This window comes from Onychomys torridus, chromosome 11 (assembly GCF_903995425.1).
Source record: "Onychomys torridus chromosome 11, mOncTor1.1, whole genome shotgun sequence".
NCBI lineage: Eukaryota > Metazoa > Chordata > Mammalia > Rodentia > Cricetidae > Onychomys > Onychomys torridus.
The window spans coordinates 33,245,806-33,262,893 of NC_050453.1; the positions used below are offsets into that span (position 1 = coordinate 33,245,806).

At 44.7% G+C, this 17,088-nt stretch overlaps 1 protein-coding gene across 1 annotated transcript; it reads left to right on the forward strand.

Annotated features, from left to right (window-relative positions):
- The first annotated feature begins 6,530 nt into the window (after window positions 1-6,530).
- Window positions 6,531-17,015, forward strand: Prdx6 (peroxiredoxin 6). Its single transcript, XM_036203014.1, has 5 exons — window positions 6,531-6,716; window positions 10,533-10,689; window positions 13,365-13,511; window positions 13,975-14,121; window positions 16,109-17,015. The coding sequence occupies exons 1-5, from the start codon at window positions 6,622-6,624 to the stop codon at window positions 16,235-16,237; spliced, it is 675 nt and encodes a 224-aa protein (XP_036058907.1). The 5' UTR covers window positions 6,531-6,621; the 3' UTR covers window positions 16,238-17,015.
- Window positions 17,016-17,088: the final 73 nt, after the last annotated feature.

Genomic DNA, 17,088 nt, shown 5'->3' on the forward strand with positions numbered 1-17,088 from the left:
CCTTTGTGATCATTTGATTTTGATGCCGCTGAGTGCCATGGATTACAAGTCGTATGTTTTCCATTAACAATGGGCTCAGGCCCAACTAATAAATATGTGTCTCTCCCAGGACTATTCCTAGTATGAACTTTGTCAGTCAGGATCCAGGCAAGAGACAGAAACCACAGTCATTAAAATAACAAAACTGCAACTCTAAGGAACTGTTAACCTTGTAAAAGAGTAGTTTACTGCTAAGAAAGGAAATTTTTTAAAGTATGATAAAAAGGTAGCAGTCATCACAAACTATGGACATCACTTCTTAGACTAAGGAAGCAGTAAACGGAGGTATACACTTAAGAATGTAGAAAAGGACTACAACAAACAAGATTCAGGCCTCTTAGGAAGTGGTTCAATCGCTTTAAAATGTCACCAACCACTGGGGTGAAGTCACCACCTCCACATCCCTTGCTGGAGTCATGGGAACAATCTACTGCCTAGAGAACATTAACAGGGTCACACCCACATGAGTGTTCTTTATCTCTGTTCTGATGGAAATTACAAATAGGCAAGAAGTAACTCCTTTAATGTTGGAGTGCGATGTCCCAGGGCTTTTCAACTCAGAGGTGTATAGCTCTAGGCCTTGAGAGTCAGAGACTTGTGGCCCTAGGCATTGAAGGCCTGAGGTTGATTGCTCTGAGTTTTCTGAGACTAAGGCTTTGGCAGTAAGTCTTGAGAACCAGAGGCTTAGGGCCCTGGGCTTTCAAATCAGAGGCTTAATTCTCTGGGCTTTAAGTGAAGTGACCTCTTACCCAAAAGTTAGTGTTCTAACTCCAAGCTTTCTCTGTCAGGGCCCTCAGCACTCAGCCTTCTGTAGCTCTCTAGAACTTTCCCGGGGGAGGGGGCGGGGGCGCTATCCCTCCACTTGGCTCTTTGCAGTCTTTTGTCTTCTGCCTTCTCGGCTCTTCTCGAACTTTTCCCTTTCAGCACTTCGGCAGTTGGAGTTTCCTCCAGTCCTGCTTGGGCCCACAGCTGCTCAGACCCAAGTAAACACACAGAGACTTATATTACTTATAAGCTGTATAGCCATGGCAGGCTTCTTGCTATCTAGTTCTTATATCTTAAATTAACCCATTTCTATTCATCTACAAGTTGCCACATGGCTTGTGGCTTACCTGTACTTTACATCTTGCTTCTCATGGTGGCAGCGGCAGCAAGCGCCATCTCCTGACTCGGCCTTCCACTTCCCAGCATCCTCCTCTCTGCTTATCTTGCCTATACTACACTTCCTGCCTAGCTACTAGCCAATCAGCATTTTGTTTGTCAACCAATCAGAGCAACACACTCACAGCATACAGAAAGACACCCCCAGCACACGTCTACAGTCATTCATAGTCTCAGTCCCCAACTGTTTGCTGAAACAACTGAGGAAGCCAAGAACATACAGCCTCGGGAGCTTCCCAGGGCCTGCAGACTTGGAAATCACTCTGCAACCATCACCTTGCAACATTACTAAGTGTCTGGAAGTCCCAGGGTTCTGTCTGCTCTAAGTGCAACCAGCTCAGCTACTCCACCTGTCATAATGACAAGCCAGCAATAAAGAGCATTTGTTGGGGCCTTCTGTTACAAGTTGGCCTATAGATGGGAAGCCTCAAAGAATGATCTGAGGAGAGAAGCAAGGAGTATATTTGGCCAGAAAAGGGGCATGATATGCTTGTATCCAGCTTCCAGTTCTACCAACTCTAAGCTTTTCATATACAGTTTCCGGTCTGCCAATTGCAGCCTTTGTGCTGAGTCCTCAGGGAAATCTCCTCTTCCACTGGCCTGAATAAGAATAGCTGAAAGATGGGTGGGGCTCATTCAGAACAAGCGCAATAAGAACATGGTCAAAGAGAATCTCTAGGGGTTGTTAGGTGTTGTCTAGAGCAGCTATGACTGGAGCAAGTCCCCTCAAGCAGATGTGATGGCTTCTGATGGCACTGGTTTTCATCTCTGGTGTGGATTTTTTCTCAGGGCATCCATGAGGGGTTCTAAGCAACCATGAGGACCATATGGATGGTTATCAAATAAAAAGGTCTTCTTGATTGACAGGCTACCACTTAAGGTGGCTGGGCACAAGGAAAAGATTTGACAACTATCAACCAAAAAGTCAAAGGACTCACTCTTGACAGTGTATTCAAAAACTGCTAGCATTGAAGACCTACCATGACATTAATGCTCTGAACAATATTTAACAGTGTTTAACTCCCAGTCAAATAACCCCAGGGGAAAGCTGAGTCCTCGTGATCGGTCTCTCCAAGGCCAGCTGTGGGCTGATCTGCTTGTTCTCTGTCATGTGAAAGGGGAAAGCATAACAGGAAAAAGATAAGTCCCTTCTCTCTCCAGTCTTGATAATCCCTTTGAGCACATCCTGTGCTCCAGTGGACAGACCCTAACAAACAGCTGTCTATCAGAGAGGAGATGTGATTTGCACAGTTCCAACCCCACAACTAGGACAATGAAAGGCATGTGTGCAGCTAAGAGGGGGTGACTAAAGAGTATACATCAGTAAAGAGGCTAAGGACAAGACAAAGGTCAAGTGTTCTGAGATACGCTTTGCAGCAAAAGTCACTCATAAAAAGGAGTCACCACTGACACAGAATATGTCAAATAAGTTTGTGGCAGGGGCCAGCAAAGATTAAGAATTACATATTGGGCATATGTCAAATGAGCAGATGTATATACAAATTCTGAGCTTTTCTCAAGATAAAAAAATGGGCATTTTCAGCATATAGATGTTTTAAAGACACAGGACTAGATAAATCACCTACAGAAAACTATACAAACTTTTTTTTAAAAAGAATGTGCTCTGGGAAGAATCAACACTTGGGAAGAAGGGAAAGAAGAACGAACTGCCCTTAAGAAAAGTGGGAAAGCAGGAGGGTTTGGTGTTGTGGAAGCCAGCAAGAAGCAGTTCCAAATATAATACCAATAATAAAGTAGTTATTAACTCCATCCAATATATAGAAAGTGAAGAAAAAGCACTCACTGGATTTAACATGATATATTTCAAGATGGGAAAGAGAAAGAGAGAGGAACAGAAAGGTGAGAGCAAGAAGAAATGTTAAAATCAGGAAGAACTTTTTTTTTTTTCCGAGACAGGGTCTCTCTGTGTAGTTTTACTGCCTGTCCTGGAACTCACTCTGTAGACCAGGCAGGCCTTGAACTCACAGAGATCCTCCTGGCTCTGGCTCCAAGTGCTAGAATTAAAGGCATGTGCCACCATCACTTGGCAGGAAGAACTTTTTAAAAGATAAAAAATGAGTTGTTTACAGGTGGCTGTTGCACCCTCAGAATGCAAAACACTCCTTTCCTGCGTTCACTCCCTTCTGCCCTTCTCTTTGTACCCAGCACCAGCCCACACATCCACACACTGACTTCTGACCACTCTCTTTCTGGCTCCCTTTATACCTCAGGTAACAGAGGACACATGTCCTCTTCTTCAAGTCTGAGAGATTCAACCACATTGCTGTATGAGTTGTGGGGGCTCCATTCTACTTGCTGTTCAGTAAGCATGGCTTTCCTCTATAACGTGAATGGGTGAAGTGAATGGTTATTTTATTCCTATGACATTGCTCTAGTATAATCTTTCGGTAAACAAACCTACACATTAAACCAATATTTTTTTGAGTGTTTTTCATTAGCATACCAAGTGTTGGATTTCATTATATACTTTGCTCTTGTTCATCTTCTCCCCTACCCATCTTTCTCGTCCCCCATCTTCGATCCAGATGGCCCCCTTCCTCTTCCAAATAGGCCCCTTCTGCTTTCATGTGCACAGACCAGAGAGAGGGTTGGGGGAGAAAGATAGAGGGAGGGAGGGAGGGAGGGAGAGAGCGAGGGAGAGAATACAACCATTATCAACCCCTTTACCCTTTCTTGAATCTTTTAGAAGCAGTGAGAATGGGTAGACCATGTGGATCAGACAGTAGACCACTGGAAAGCCCTACCCCCCCCCCCCCCGCCAGGAGATAACTCTAAGGACCTCAGCATTCCCTCCAACCATTGGGTTGCTTGAAAGCATTTCCCCCCTGATACCGGAACCTTCCAGCCTTCAAATGCTTCCCCCAACCTGGTTCTTCCTTTTCCACATTCTGGCCTCTCCCACAGCACTTCCTTTCCTACTGAACTTCTCATTAGCCCTTAAAAAAATGGTCTTACATGTCCTCCTGGGACTCCCTTGTTCCATAGCTATAAGTCAAGGTCAAACTCACTTACCTACAAGGGGCAAACAACACTGTGTTCTTCCAACTTTATTCACATACTAAATACATGGGAACATTCTTTGTTTACAAAAACATACAATATCAGGTTTTTGCCTTGGATAAAATAACCTTCATTTTTCATACTCACAATATGACAAACAGAAAGGAGAAAAATAATAAAGAAGAAAAGAAAGTCGAGCATGAAAAGAAAAGAAAGCTACTCTCTAGCCAATTTCCAAGTAGACCATAGCCTATTATTGCTAGATATTCTGACTTTTTAGAAGACGGAAACTCCAGTGTTTTGTGGGTGGGAAACGTGTGTTGTTAAAAATGTTAATCTCTACCTTTAAAGAATTTTAATTTTTGCTAAGACTAAAGCAGTTTGCTGGATCATCAGCAGCATGCTACTTCTGGCACTGTAAATTAGAATAGGTGTTTATCTTATTTACAACTATTGGCTGTGTAACTGTGCCTTTGATTACGATCAGTCATTTGTTTCTGCACTCATTCACTGTATATCTGATTTTTAGCCCATCTTTGCGACATGTTGCTCATAGTGCCTTAAAGTCAAGCTACTTTGCTTCCCCTACTATGAAAACAGAAAAAGTTAAGATATGTGCTTTCAAAACAGAAGGGTGGAGTCAAGCTAGAGATTAAATTATCTTAGCTTTAAAGTTTTTGCCAGTAACCTCGATGTGAGTCTGAGTACAATGAAGTAGGTAAGTATGATCAGCACGAGTGTAGACACAAAGACAGCGCACATTACTATGACGAAAGCGCAGGTCACAGTGACTCACTACACCCAGCACAGCTACAAAGTGCCTTCAGATCTGCTAAGTCTGTTCCAGAGGATTCCTCAAGCTGAATCCCAACCGTTTGCAGCTTCCCTATCCATGTTACTTTACTTTATGTCATAATTGCATGTAATTCACTTTTCCTGTAAGAGCTGAGACAATCTCTCACATCAGGCCTAGCACAGTATCTAGCTAGCAATAAGGAAAGAGTTATTACATGAATCATTATCATCATCTAAATAATAGCTACCACTTCCAGAGCGCCTGCCATGTGCTGAGCAGTTTACCCATTATATATCATCCTGCAGGCTTTCCCAGACTGGAGCACACAGTCTGAAGCCAACCTCCAGGCATCCTTGCTTAACTCACACAAGCTTACTTTTGTTTCTCCAACTAGGGCTTGGGACTTTCTAATATATTCTTCCCCAACCCACCTAGGACAAACTGAATCTAGGGCAAGGTTCTCAACCATTCTAGGTTCCTTCAACAGTTCCTCATTTTGTGGTGACCCCGAGCCATAAAAGTATTCCATTGCTATTTCACAACTGCAATTTTGCTACTGTTATGAATCATAATGTAAATTATCTGATATTCGATCCAAGGGGGTTACGGCCCACAGATTGAGAACCACTGACCTGGGCCCTCCCATATTCTAGGAAAGCATTCTACCACAAAGTTGCTTCCCCAACGTCCTCTTCACTTTTTTTTTTTTTTTTAAATTTTGAGACAGACTCTTAAGTTTCCCAGGTTGGCCTTGAACTTCCTCTGTTCATACCTCGGAACTTAACTATCCTTCTTTCTCCAGAATAGCTCGGGTTTCCGGCTTACATATCCAGGACGAGTTTCTAACAGATTTTGGTTTCTTTGCAGACAGATGTCTGCCATCTGTCGCTAATAAAACAGACATCTTTTCTACTTTGGGCTTGGGAAACAGGAAGTAAGTGGATCAAAACCTCCCACTTCCCCAGGTGAAAATTGACTTGCATTCATTCAATCTCAGGAAGTACATTGTGAAACTTGTATTTAAACCTTAGGATCAATGTGTTGAGTATTTGTATAGTTCACGAGGAACTCCAGGGGTGGGGAGGCTTATTTCCAGTGTCCTCTTACCGACATTGGTACAGAATTTTTGTTGCAATAAGAAAACCACTTCCTCTGACTTTCATCCCCGCACACATCTGGGTCTTGCCACATCCTGAGAAACCTCTGAAGCCTAGGTTGGCTCAGTAGTCAGCGCTACTAATGCTCACAGTGAAAGAGGGGTGTACCACCAGACCCCTCAATTGGAAATCTGATAGGAGTGGGGTATGGGAGGGTCTGCGCTGATCGCCTAGAGCATCTTCGCTGAGCCGCCAGACCCTATAGTGCCCCGCAATTTTCAGCCTTGTGCTCCCTTCCTATTGCACGTGGCCTCCTTTCGCCCCTGAATCCTCCTCTCCCTGCAGGCTCCACGCGAAGGACTGCAGCCGCTCGACTCGCGATCGCCCCGCCCCTCCCCGCCCCCGGGCCCGCCCACTCGGCCAGCGCTGATCTAGCTTCACCGGAGCCCGCCGGCTGCTCGCTGCTGCGGCTGCGCCTCCTGCTTCCCCCGCGTCACTGCTGCCGCCATGCCCGGAGGGCTGCTTCTCGGGGACGAAGCCCCCAACTTCGAGGCCAATACCACCATCGGCCGCATCCGCTTCCACGATTTCCTGGGAGACTCGTAAGTGGCCACCGCGTCTCCCTGCCAGATGGCGGGTCCCCAGAACTGCCCTCCCCGCTTCTGTTTTCCGCGCTGCGCTCGGCCCCGGCGCGCCGCTGCCTTAGCCCCTCACCGGTTCCCGCACGTGCCCGCTGCCGGGGTCCCGCCGAGCATCACCGGGCGTTGCTGGGGACCTACGACCTCTGGCCCGGCCTGCGCTGATCACCGGATCCTTCCCTGACCCTAGGTGTCTGGGCTGGCATGGGGGAGGGCGTCCTTGCCTTGGACTGTTTGTTGTGCTTTTAACCTGGCTTTGTAAACAGTGCTCCACTGTAACGCGGTGGGAGGTGAGGCAGGGATGTGCCGTGTTGGAGGTCACTTCCCGGGACACTTGCCCAGGGTCGCACTCACTGCCCGCCCTCCCGCCGCTCTAGAATTTGCACCCCGGGGAAGGTGGTTGCCGAGGGCCATAGTCAGAGTACACAGTCACAAATTAGGAGGGTGGCCCTGCGTTATCTGAAGTCCTGCTTAACTTCGGGGAGTGGTAGTTTCGAAGTTCCGAAATTTTTTTAAACTACCCTGTGCCAAACCAGGCTTTTTGTCCAGAGCCTATGTCAGTGCTCAAAATAAGATTTTTGTGTAACAGCTTTGGGAGGAACCAGGAACACTTTTTGTGTGGGTGTGGCCGTCATTCCAGAATAAGCAACAGTTTGATGGAAGGGTTTGTTCAGCGCCTGCGACCGTTTTGCCACCATAGGCCATTCCAAGGCTAGGACACGTGTACCTCACCACTTTGAGACTCTTTTGTTTCCCAGGGGTCCCCTCCCCCTCTGCCTTGCATCCAGCGCCTGGCCTTGCTGCTGATAGCCACAGTGGTGGCCATTAATGGTGAAGAGTACACCAGTGTTGCCTTAGTCTTACCGCTCCTGAATGCACAGATTGCAAGATGCTTAGTTTCAGTCGGCATTTTGCATACGTGTCAGATTACGTTGTAGCTCTGGGGTTTTAGTACCCCTACTACGCTCTATGAACAGACTTGGGTTTGTGTCCTTTTTATATCCACTATTCAGGTGTATGATGTGGGAAGACAGAGCAGTTTATGAAACTAATCGGTGATCAGGCGGGGAAGCATTAGAGAACCAGGTGAGGATTCTTGGCTGGCATCCGTTTTCCACCTGCTGACTGTGTGGGAAAGCAGAGCTTTGCAAAGAAAAAGTAGCAAATGAAACTCTCAGACCCTGCAGGAGAAGACTAGAGATAAGCAAGACTGCCAGTCTTATTCTAAGAACCTAGTTGTTAATATTTATCCAAGACTGCAAAGGATTTACACTGTGTTCCTTCCCGCAACCCACACCCCCATGAACTTCGAGATCATGCTGGAACTCTTCTTCATCTATATGGATTACAGATAAATATGAATCTAAAGCATGAGGGGCAGGATCTTTGTGATTGTTTATTGACCTAAATCTCATCTAGATTTGATTAATAATGTTAGGTTTCCCAGCTACATCCAGATGTGTAGGCCTTTTATTCCATCCAGCTGCTTGGCAGGAAGACCCTAAATTCAAGACCAACCTGGGCAATCATTGAGGCTCTATCTCTAAATAAAACCTCAGTAAGTAGCTGGGCTGGTGGTGGTCGGGCATGCCTTTAATTCCAGCACTCAGGGACAGAGGCAGGCAGATTTCTGTGAGTTCGAGGCCAGCCTGGTCTAAAAAGCAAGTTTCAGGACAGCCAGGACTGTTAAACAAGAAACCCTGTCTCCAAAAACAAACAAACAAACAAACTAAATAAGTAAATGAAATGCCATCTTCTAAAGATAAAAAGATAAGGTAAACTTGTAAGCATAAAGTGGGCTTAGAGTGAAGCATGATATTCTTGTCATACTGGAGAAAGACTTTTCCACTCTATATATCAATACAATTCATGGAATTTGCCGATTTTTTTCCAAATTCCATTCTGTAGATAATCTCAAATCAAACTGCCAATTATGGACTCAGATATTCTTTGGAGAAAAGAGAAAAAAAAAAGGACTTTAAATATTACAGGTGTGTGCTCTACCTCTGACAATTAGAAACAAGGATTTGGGTGCTGTGTGGGTTTGCTTAGCTTTGTCTGGCATCTCTAGTATGTCTCAGGGTTCCTCACTAACCAAAACACCTATACCAGAGGTTTTCTGGTAGAAGTGGAGACCCTTCTCTTAGAAGGACGGAACTTTTTGTCTTTAGAAAATTAGGGGAAAAATGGGATAATGTAGTTGAATTTCTCCAAAGAGCACGGCAAGCAGGCCAGGCGAGACATTCTTGGAATACCCTGAGATATACTGGAGCCTGTCAGGTGGCATGTCAGTACCCCAGCATGACTCAGCAAAAACACATTTGTCTCACAATTAAAAAAAAAAACAGACTTCTAATTCATCACACCTAAATAATACATAAAGAAATTGCCCTGTTCCTTTTTTTTTCCCTGAATCTTCTAGAACCTTTCACTAAGTCACATCTGAACCTTACATAGGTCCTTTTTCATAAAATCTGAGGCCTAAATGTTACAGCAGCTTGATGCAGTCTCGAAATCCTACTGCCCCACATTAAGAACTAAAGACCACCAGTCTTCCAAGTATCACCCCACTCATCCTTAGGGCCTTCTATCCTTTTAAGAAGAAGGCCTTGCCTTCCCCTGGAGCTGAGTGACAGGTGTCGGTGGAAAGCAGTAGCTCTGTCCGCCTTGTTCTTCGTGCTCAGGGAAACTTGCCAAACCCTGAGCATCTAGGCCAGATTGAGTAATCTGCTGGTTTGAGACCTTGCCCCTGGGTGGCTCAAGCAGTTGGAGTGTGCAGAACCGAGCACTGTGTTTTCCTTTTCGCTTGAAAGAATGGTTTTTGTTGCCAAGGAGAAGGAAATAGCACTTACTCCCAAGTTTCTTGGGAGCTTAAGTCATCCTCAGGATCTGTACACCTTTAACCTGAGACATTAATTTGGTTGTAATCTTTACCTAAGACTTGTAGGTGTGGAAATCTACACTGTGTATTTTCTGCCTGTTTGGTCTAAAGTAAAAAAAAAACTGCACCTGTTAAAGTATTCTTTTGGTGTGGTGCAAATATGGGCACCTTGTTTAACGGGTTAGATCAGTCAAGTGGCTTTATGAAAGATTTTATATCTAGGTGCTTCCAGAAAGCCAAATGCCAACCTGAATTTTACCTACAAATGGGGGATAGAGTCCTATCTGTTCTAGATTATATAATCTGTTTATTATTGTAGCCAGGCATCTGTTTGGATTTGGGGCATAGTAGATGCTGAATATCAAAGTTTGTGCTAGAAAACAAACAAAAGGCCTAAGAAATATCTCAATAGGGTACTTGGCTTGAAGAGCACACATTTTATTGACTGAAAAGGAGTCATGGTAACTCCACAGTTAGGAAAGGAGTGATGGCTGGATGTGGTAGCACACACCTTTAATCCCAGTCCTCAGAAGGCAGAGGCAGCCCCACTCTCTGAGTTCAAGGCCAACCTGGTCTACAGATCAAGTTCCAGGACAGCCAGGGCTACACAGAAGCGCTGTCTCAAAAGAAAAAGGAAAAGGAACATCTTAAAATGAGTCCTTCTGAACCATTTATCTTGATTTTTATATATTTGATATATAAAATTGTATATATTGATAAATACTTGCTGTCAGCTTGGGCTTCTCTGGAGGCAAGGTCGGAACTAACAAATTTAAATCTCTTCATTTAAGCAGGCGTTGGAAGAAAGCAAGCCTGTTTTCAATGCGGATACTGAGTGTTTTCATTCTGCATAATGATGGTAACTGTCCATTGAGCTGTAACCTTCTTCTTCATTCCAGATGGGGCATTCTCTTTTCCCACCCACGGGACTTTACCCCAGTGTGCACCACAGAGCTTGGCAGAGCTGCAAAGCTGGCACCAGAGTTTGCCAAGAGGAATATTAAGTTGATTGCTCTTTCGATAGACAGTGTTGAGGACCATCTTGCCTGGAGCAAGGTATAGTTCTATCTATAATTTAAGGCATAGATATATAGCTATATAGAGAGATATATATTCCTCCTTTCCTATTGCCTCCCACGCAGTTCCTAATAGCCTTAATACCTTCCAAAAGGCACTGTCTTCATATGTGCTAATGAGTTGACTGATGGCCACAGACCCCTGCACAGCTCTGAACAGAACCAGATAGGATTAGGGACTGAGACTTGAATCCCTACCCAGTCTATCGGGAGAAATACCTGTATACTTGGTGACCAGCGATGTCACCAAGTCTTTGTGTTCCTTAGTAAGATAGTAGACACTTTGCTCTCTCCTCCTCTCTGTCGAAAGTATTGATTGGCATGCGCTTTGATTCTGAGGTTATTATATCTTAGTTACATAGAGTGTAACTTGGTTTCTGAGATAAAAGTGTACATAAACCTCTGGGGTTCAGAGTTCATTGGTTCACTGAAAGTCATACCTCAACTTCATAGGGATCTCTGTGTTGCTGTGTCCAATGGTGGATTCTCAGTCACCATCTTCCCTGGTTTACCACTAGCATTCAGCTCACCTGATCTCTCTAAACCTTACCCCTGTTTTCCTGGCATTCAGGATGCTGCCTCCAGCTGTCCATGCTTAGAATTATTCTCCACTGTCTCCCAGTTCCTACTTTGTATTGAAGTTGGCCAGGGTTTATTTCATGGACCACTTCTCTTTTCTATCTGTGCTTTCGCCCTTAGTGGGCTCTTACATGCACATCTTCAGATAACATCCATGAATTGTTCTCAGAGTCCCATCTCAGTCAGGACTCTCCTGGCCTCCAGGTCAGTAAAACCAGGCTTTGCGGCATCTCCCATGAATGTCTAGACACTGTGAACTTAGCATAACTAAAATTGGACCCCATTATTCATTCCATGCCTGGTTTATTCACACACTCACAGGGACTAAATACACCCATCTGCCTTGCCTGTACTGCTTTGGTGTTTCACCTCAAATGCACCTCATTAAAAACCCTCCTTTTGCCCTTATCAAAAATTATGATGCCTGATGACACTCTGTATCACCTCCTAAGCCCTTGTTACTGTCTAACTCTCTGCATGTTGCTTATCTAGAGTCACTATGTTTTTCCTACTTGGGAGTATAGGGCCCAGCTAGGGTAGACTCTAGTTCACCGCTACAAGAGTATTTGGAATAGGGGACAGTCAGTATTTGTTGAATGGATGAATTGAAGTCGGCTGCTTTGGGCAGAAGTGTTTCCACGTATTTGGACAGGATGTTTTAATCGACTTTGCTACAATATACCATGTAATACCTACAGTGTGTGTGTGTGTGTGTGTGTGTGTGTGTGTGTGTGTGTGTGTGTACTGGGCACTGCCAATCACATGCAACTGAATAAAAGATGGTATTTTGGTGTGTGAGTTGGGCTACATCTTATGACCATTTCACACCAATTATCCCAAATATCTAGGGTCAAAAGGGTGATGAATAGGAAGGATAAAGATGTTTGTCATCTTCTCTGAGGTAGATTTTCTTTCATTGCACACACCTTGGCAGTGAATGGTAACTGGCATTTCCACAGCAAAGCCCTTTACCATAAGCCATTTTTGTAAATGAATATTAGGGTGACTTACTCAAGCTCACCCAGTTGAAAAGCAGGATGCCAGTGTGATCTGAACCTCAACCAACGTTCTTTCGGTGCTAGACAGCAAAGGGTGAAATTGTCCTGCTTCAGGATAAAACTAAAGACAAAATAATGTGGGCCTTTCGTGTCTGTGAGTGTGATGTGACATCAGTTAAACAAGTGACAGGGGCAAGAATTAATGAGTATCAATATTAAATCACAGATTGCCGAAAGCAGAGTTCAGAGCTCATCCTCACACAGCACCTCTGATGTACATATCCTGGTTCATTTACTCTGCCTTAGACGTTTCCAAAATTGTGATTGTCTGGCATAGAAAATAAATCCAAACTTCCAAAAGCAGTGCCAGCCTTGGCATGTAACAGATCACACAGGAAAGCTCTAGGTGTGCAGGCAGGAAACCATATTGGTTATCGTTCAGCTGGCGACTAAACAGTGGGCAGCCAGTGACCAATGGCCAAAGGCAGCTTCAGGTAATGATATGAATGAATACGTTCAAGTCTGTTGCTACCCATTTCAGAGTTTTAATGTCACTTTTATCTCCTCTCATCTCTGAAGAAACGCAAAAAGATTTCAGATCTGCCCGTGGGCTTCACATGAATAATAAACACCCTTTTCTACTTTTAAATCCACTTTCTTGTCACTTCCTAAAATCTCCTAGTTAGCTCCTTCACTTTCCTACAGCGGTTTATGATGAACTACTTGCCTACATGTCTCCTTAATATTGCTTTCCCCAAAATGCCTTGCTTTCCCCAGTGAAAAGCCTTATCTGTCTTCGAAACCCCAGATCTTGCAACCTTCCCTCACCCCCTGGGTCCTATACATTTAAAGAGTTCAGTGTGGAAAGGGCTTTGGCCTGTGTATGCCATACTCTGCTAATATTCCTGTCCGTGAATAATGGTGATGAGAAGTGTCTGTTCATGCATCTTACTAAACCTTCTTAGAAAGCGTTATTACGTTGATTCCTCAGCTTGCAAAGTGATGATTCTTAGCTGATGAAATGCAGTGAGAACTGTGTTGGTTTAAAATTCTCTTTTCCCTCTCTCCTCCATTTCAGGACATCAATGCTTACAATGGTGATGAACCCACACAAAAGTTACCGTTTCCCATCATTGATGACAAGGACAGGGACCTTGCCATCCTTTTGGGCATGTTGGATCCAGCAGAGAAGGATGAAAAGGGCATGCCTGTGACAGCTCGTGTGGTGAGTCCTAACAAGCCCATGTAAGTGTTTGAACCAACTCAAGGAAATAGAGAAGGAGTATTCACCATCATGAAACATCTGTGTTTCATAACACAATTCATAACAGTAGCAAAATTATAGCTATGTAGTTGAGTAACTAAATAATTGTCATTATAATAAATAATAGCAACTAAAGAATGTTATGGTTGGGGGTTCACCATAACATGAGAAACTGTATTAAAAGGTCACACACAGCCTTGGGAAGGTTGAGAACCACTATGTCAGAGGAAGGGTGGACAGACTAGGAGTCTTTATCTCCCTGATTTGGCTACCCTGTAATGAAGTCCATTTTCCTTTGCTAATTCTGTTTTCTAACTCCTTTGGAATCGGGGGAACTGAGGCAGCGAGCTCATGACCCTGAGTGCCCAGCAATGGCTTTACTGTCAGATATACTAAAGCACTGCCGTGTGTCTGTACTTTGCAGGTGTTTATTTTCGGGCCTGACAAGAAACTGAAGCTGTCCATCCTCTACCCAGCCACCACTGGCAGGAATTTTGATGAGATTCTCAGAGTAATTAAGTCTCTCCAGCTGACAGCAACTAAACGGGTCGCTACCCCGGCTGACTGGAAGGTAAAGCTGTTTAAGAAGTGGGTGCCCAGCTTGCCTGAAAGGTCGGAAGGACGGTCTAGTGGCCACCTTCAGGATCTGGGTTTCCTGGGGTGTGTCTCTGGTCCCGGTCTGGTATACCAGGAGGATTTGTTTGAAAGATCATGTACACTGTGTGCATAAAACACAAAACGTTATGGGTTTTTCTGTTGTATAATTCCACGTCATTGGTCACAATGGCCTTTTTTTGTCTAGAAGTTAAACATCACCAATCCAAAAATCCTAGACCCACAATGCTCCAAAATCCAAAATTTCTGGATGCATTCCATCTCATTTCAACTAGAATGTGCACATATTCCATATCTAAAAATGTCCAAATATGAAACACTTCCTCTTTAAATACAGGATACTCAACATGTACAAAAATCCTTTCATCTAACTGTTACCTGATAATCAGAACCCTGTTGGAGCTAGACGCAGTGAAACTTGTGATCCTTGCACTCTAGAGGCAGGGACTGGAGGATCACAAGTTCAAGCTCACCCTAGGCTACATAGCAAGGTCCTGTCTCAAGTCAGGAAGGACTGATTCACATCTGTCATGGTTGGTCCATAACTGTTGGTGTACCGATGGTACAGCATTTCTTTTCTCTTAAACTCCAACCTTTTAAACATAGATAGTCTGAGAGCATGTGTGTGTGTGAGCATTTAAGATAAAGTCTCATGGCCTCCTGTAGCCCAGGCTGGCTTTAAAGCTCATCATGTTGCCAAGAATGGCCTTGAGTTTCTTGCTTCTTCCTCTCAAGTGCTAGGACTTTAAGCCTGTGCCCCCATGCCCAGTTTTATATGGTCCTGGGGACTGAACCCAAGGCATCATGCATGCCAGGCAAGCACTCTGCAAGTGAATTCATCCCTGCCCCCACCCCTTTTAAAATTGGATCTCCATGTCTATCATAGTCTGGCCTTGGACTCTTAATCTCCTGCCTCAGGCTTCCATGTGCTGAGGTTTCAGGCTTGCACTCCCACACCCAAATTGTTCATAAACTTTTAATACCTAAGAAAATCTCCGCAGGTAAATAGAATAAGGGAATACCCCAAGAGTGTCTTAGTGTTGCTTCCTGATCTGTGTGCTAACCTGAGTACCGGGTTTAATTTTTCTCACAGGCCAGTCATCTACATTTTCAGTACTTAGAGTGGGGGTTGGGGGTGAGAGGGAGTCTAGCCTATCAAATCCTGTAAACCAAGGGGTAGGTTTAGAATTAAAGAATTTTAAGGTGTGACAGCTGAAAGGAAAAGTGTATTGGCTCAGGACCCCAAAACCAAGTTCTCAGCACAAAGAAGATTTGCCCCAGAGGGGCAAAGGGCAGGGAATAAGAGGTAAAAACAGGAGGGTGAGGGAGAAGGGGAAGGGATAGTTGGACACGGGTAGGGACAAAGGACTGACTGCCTCTGGATAGAGAGGACACAGACATGGCACATAGGAAAATGGCAGTTTATAAAGGGGAAGGGGAAAACCCCATGTCAGGATGAGGTGTTTGATTTTAATCGGCCATGTTGATTAGGTGAGCCAAAGGGGGCTTTCAATTGCCAGACTTTAATACTTTGATAGCTGAACCTGGGGAGTCAGCCTCGGGAGGAGGAAGTGGCCAAATAAGGGCAGAGACCTTGATGGCTCGCTTTAGGAATGTACCTAACAGTTGTTAGCAAGGCAGAGGGAATGGGGGAGAAGGGCAGGGCCTGCCAGAGCCATGTTTGTCAGGCCCAGACTAGCTAGAGTCCCTTCAATGGCCAGCTAGGATGGAGTTTAAAACTGGGCTGTTTCCACTTAAGATGGAGATGTACTCCTAACAAACTTGTCAGAAATCAACTGGCAAGCCAGTAAGTTCCTCAAAGAGGGGAGGGTAAAGAATGCTAGCTTACCTCGTTGCCACTTTTCATTGACTGCTCTCCTGGAGTTAACTCCTAAGGACCTTTCACCATTGCTGCGGGATTGAATTGCACCATCTCCCAACAGGAAGGTGACAGCGTCATGGTCCTTCCCACCATCCCTGAAGAGGAAGCCAAACAGCTTTTCCCCAAAGGAGTCTTCACCAAAGAGCTCCCATCTGGCAAGAAATACCTCCGTTATACCCCTCAGCCTTAAGTCTTTGTGGGAGCTGGGGCTGCAGCTGTTCCGGCGTGGTGGCCCCGAGGATGCCAGCTGACAGTCGCGTGTCCTTGCACAGTTCCATAAACATCCTGGCGTGATCACAGCCAAAGTCACTATACTCCTGGCTCATTAAATGAAAATGGCACCAAAACTTTCTTGGGATTTTTTTGCTCTGTGCCTTCACCAGCATTCTGCCCCACTGTCCATCTCAGGGCTCTGCTGACTGGCTTTCTCTGAAATACGTTCTGTATTGGAGACTCAGATCTTGTCAGGTCTCTGCAGGGTTTGTGATCAGCAAGCTAGAGTGTAGCGTGGTAGAGGAAGCTCACTCGGCTCCCTCATAGAACGATTATCACCTCCTGTAGCTGCTTTCCTAACTGAATTTTTTTTTTTCTGTTACCCATTGTGGAGAATAGTAAAATGAGGGGAAACTTTCAGTTCTGTACTTTTGGGAAATAACAAACTTGGGACAGCACAGGGCAAGTTCTGTTTCGATATAAGAAATCTAGTGAGTTTCTATCAAAAGGGGGGCTCAGAAGAGGTTTCCTTTGCCCTGCAAAGGAAGGAGGCGCACCCAAGGGTGTGAGCAAGACAGCGCATGTCCCTCCTGGCGTTTCCTGTCAATCTGTCCTGATACGTGCTCATGAACACACCTTGTAAAGACAGATGGTAACAGATTGCTTTGCCACTAAACTGTCCTAACAGTAGGTTGCCATTTTCTGAGTTCTGCTTTTTGGGGGCTCAACAAATAAAATCCTTTGTTGAAACTGGATCAGAAAATTGTGTTGTCACATTTTGAAGTACTAACTTAGACAACTCACACCCTATGGGACAGAAGCAGGCTT

Excerpts from the sequence above, each read along its gene's own strand:
- Prdx6 (XM_036203014.1), top strand. The coding sequence starts at position 6,622 with ATGCCCGGAGGGCTGCTTCTCGGGGACGAAGCCCCCAACTTCGAGGCC. Across the intron at positions 10,690-13,364 it reads ACCATCTTGCCTGGAGCAAG|GACATCAATGCTTACAATGG; the intron begins GTATAGTTCTAT and ends CCTCCATTTCAG. Across the intron at positions 14,122-16,108 it reads CTACCCCGGCTGACTGGAAG|GAAGGTGACAGCGTCATGGT; the intron begins GTAAAGCTGTTT and ends ATCTCCCAACAG.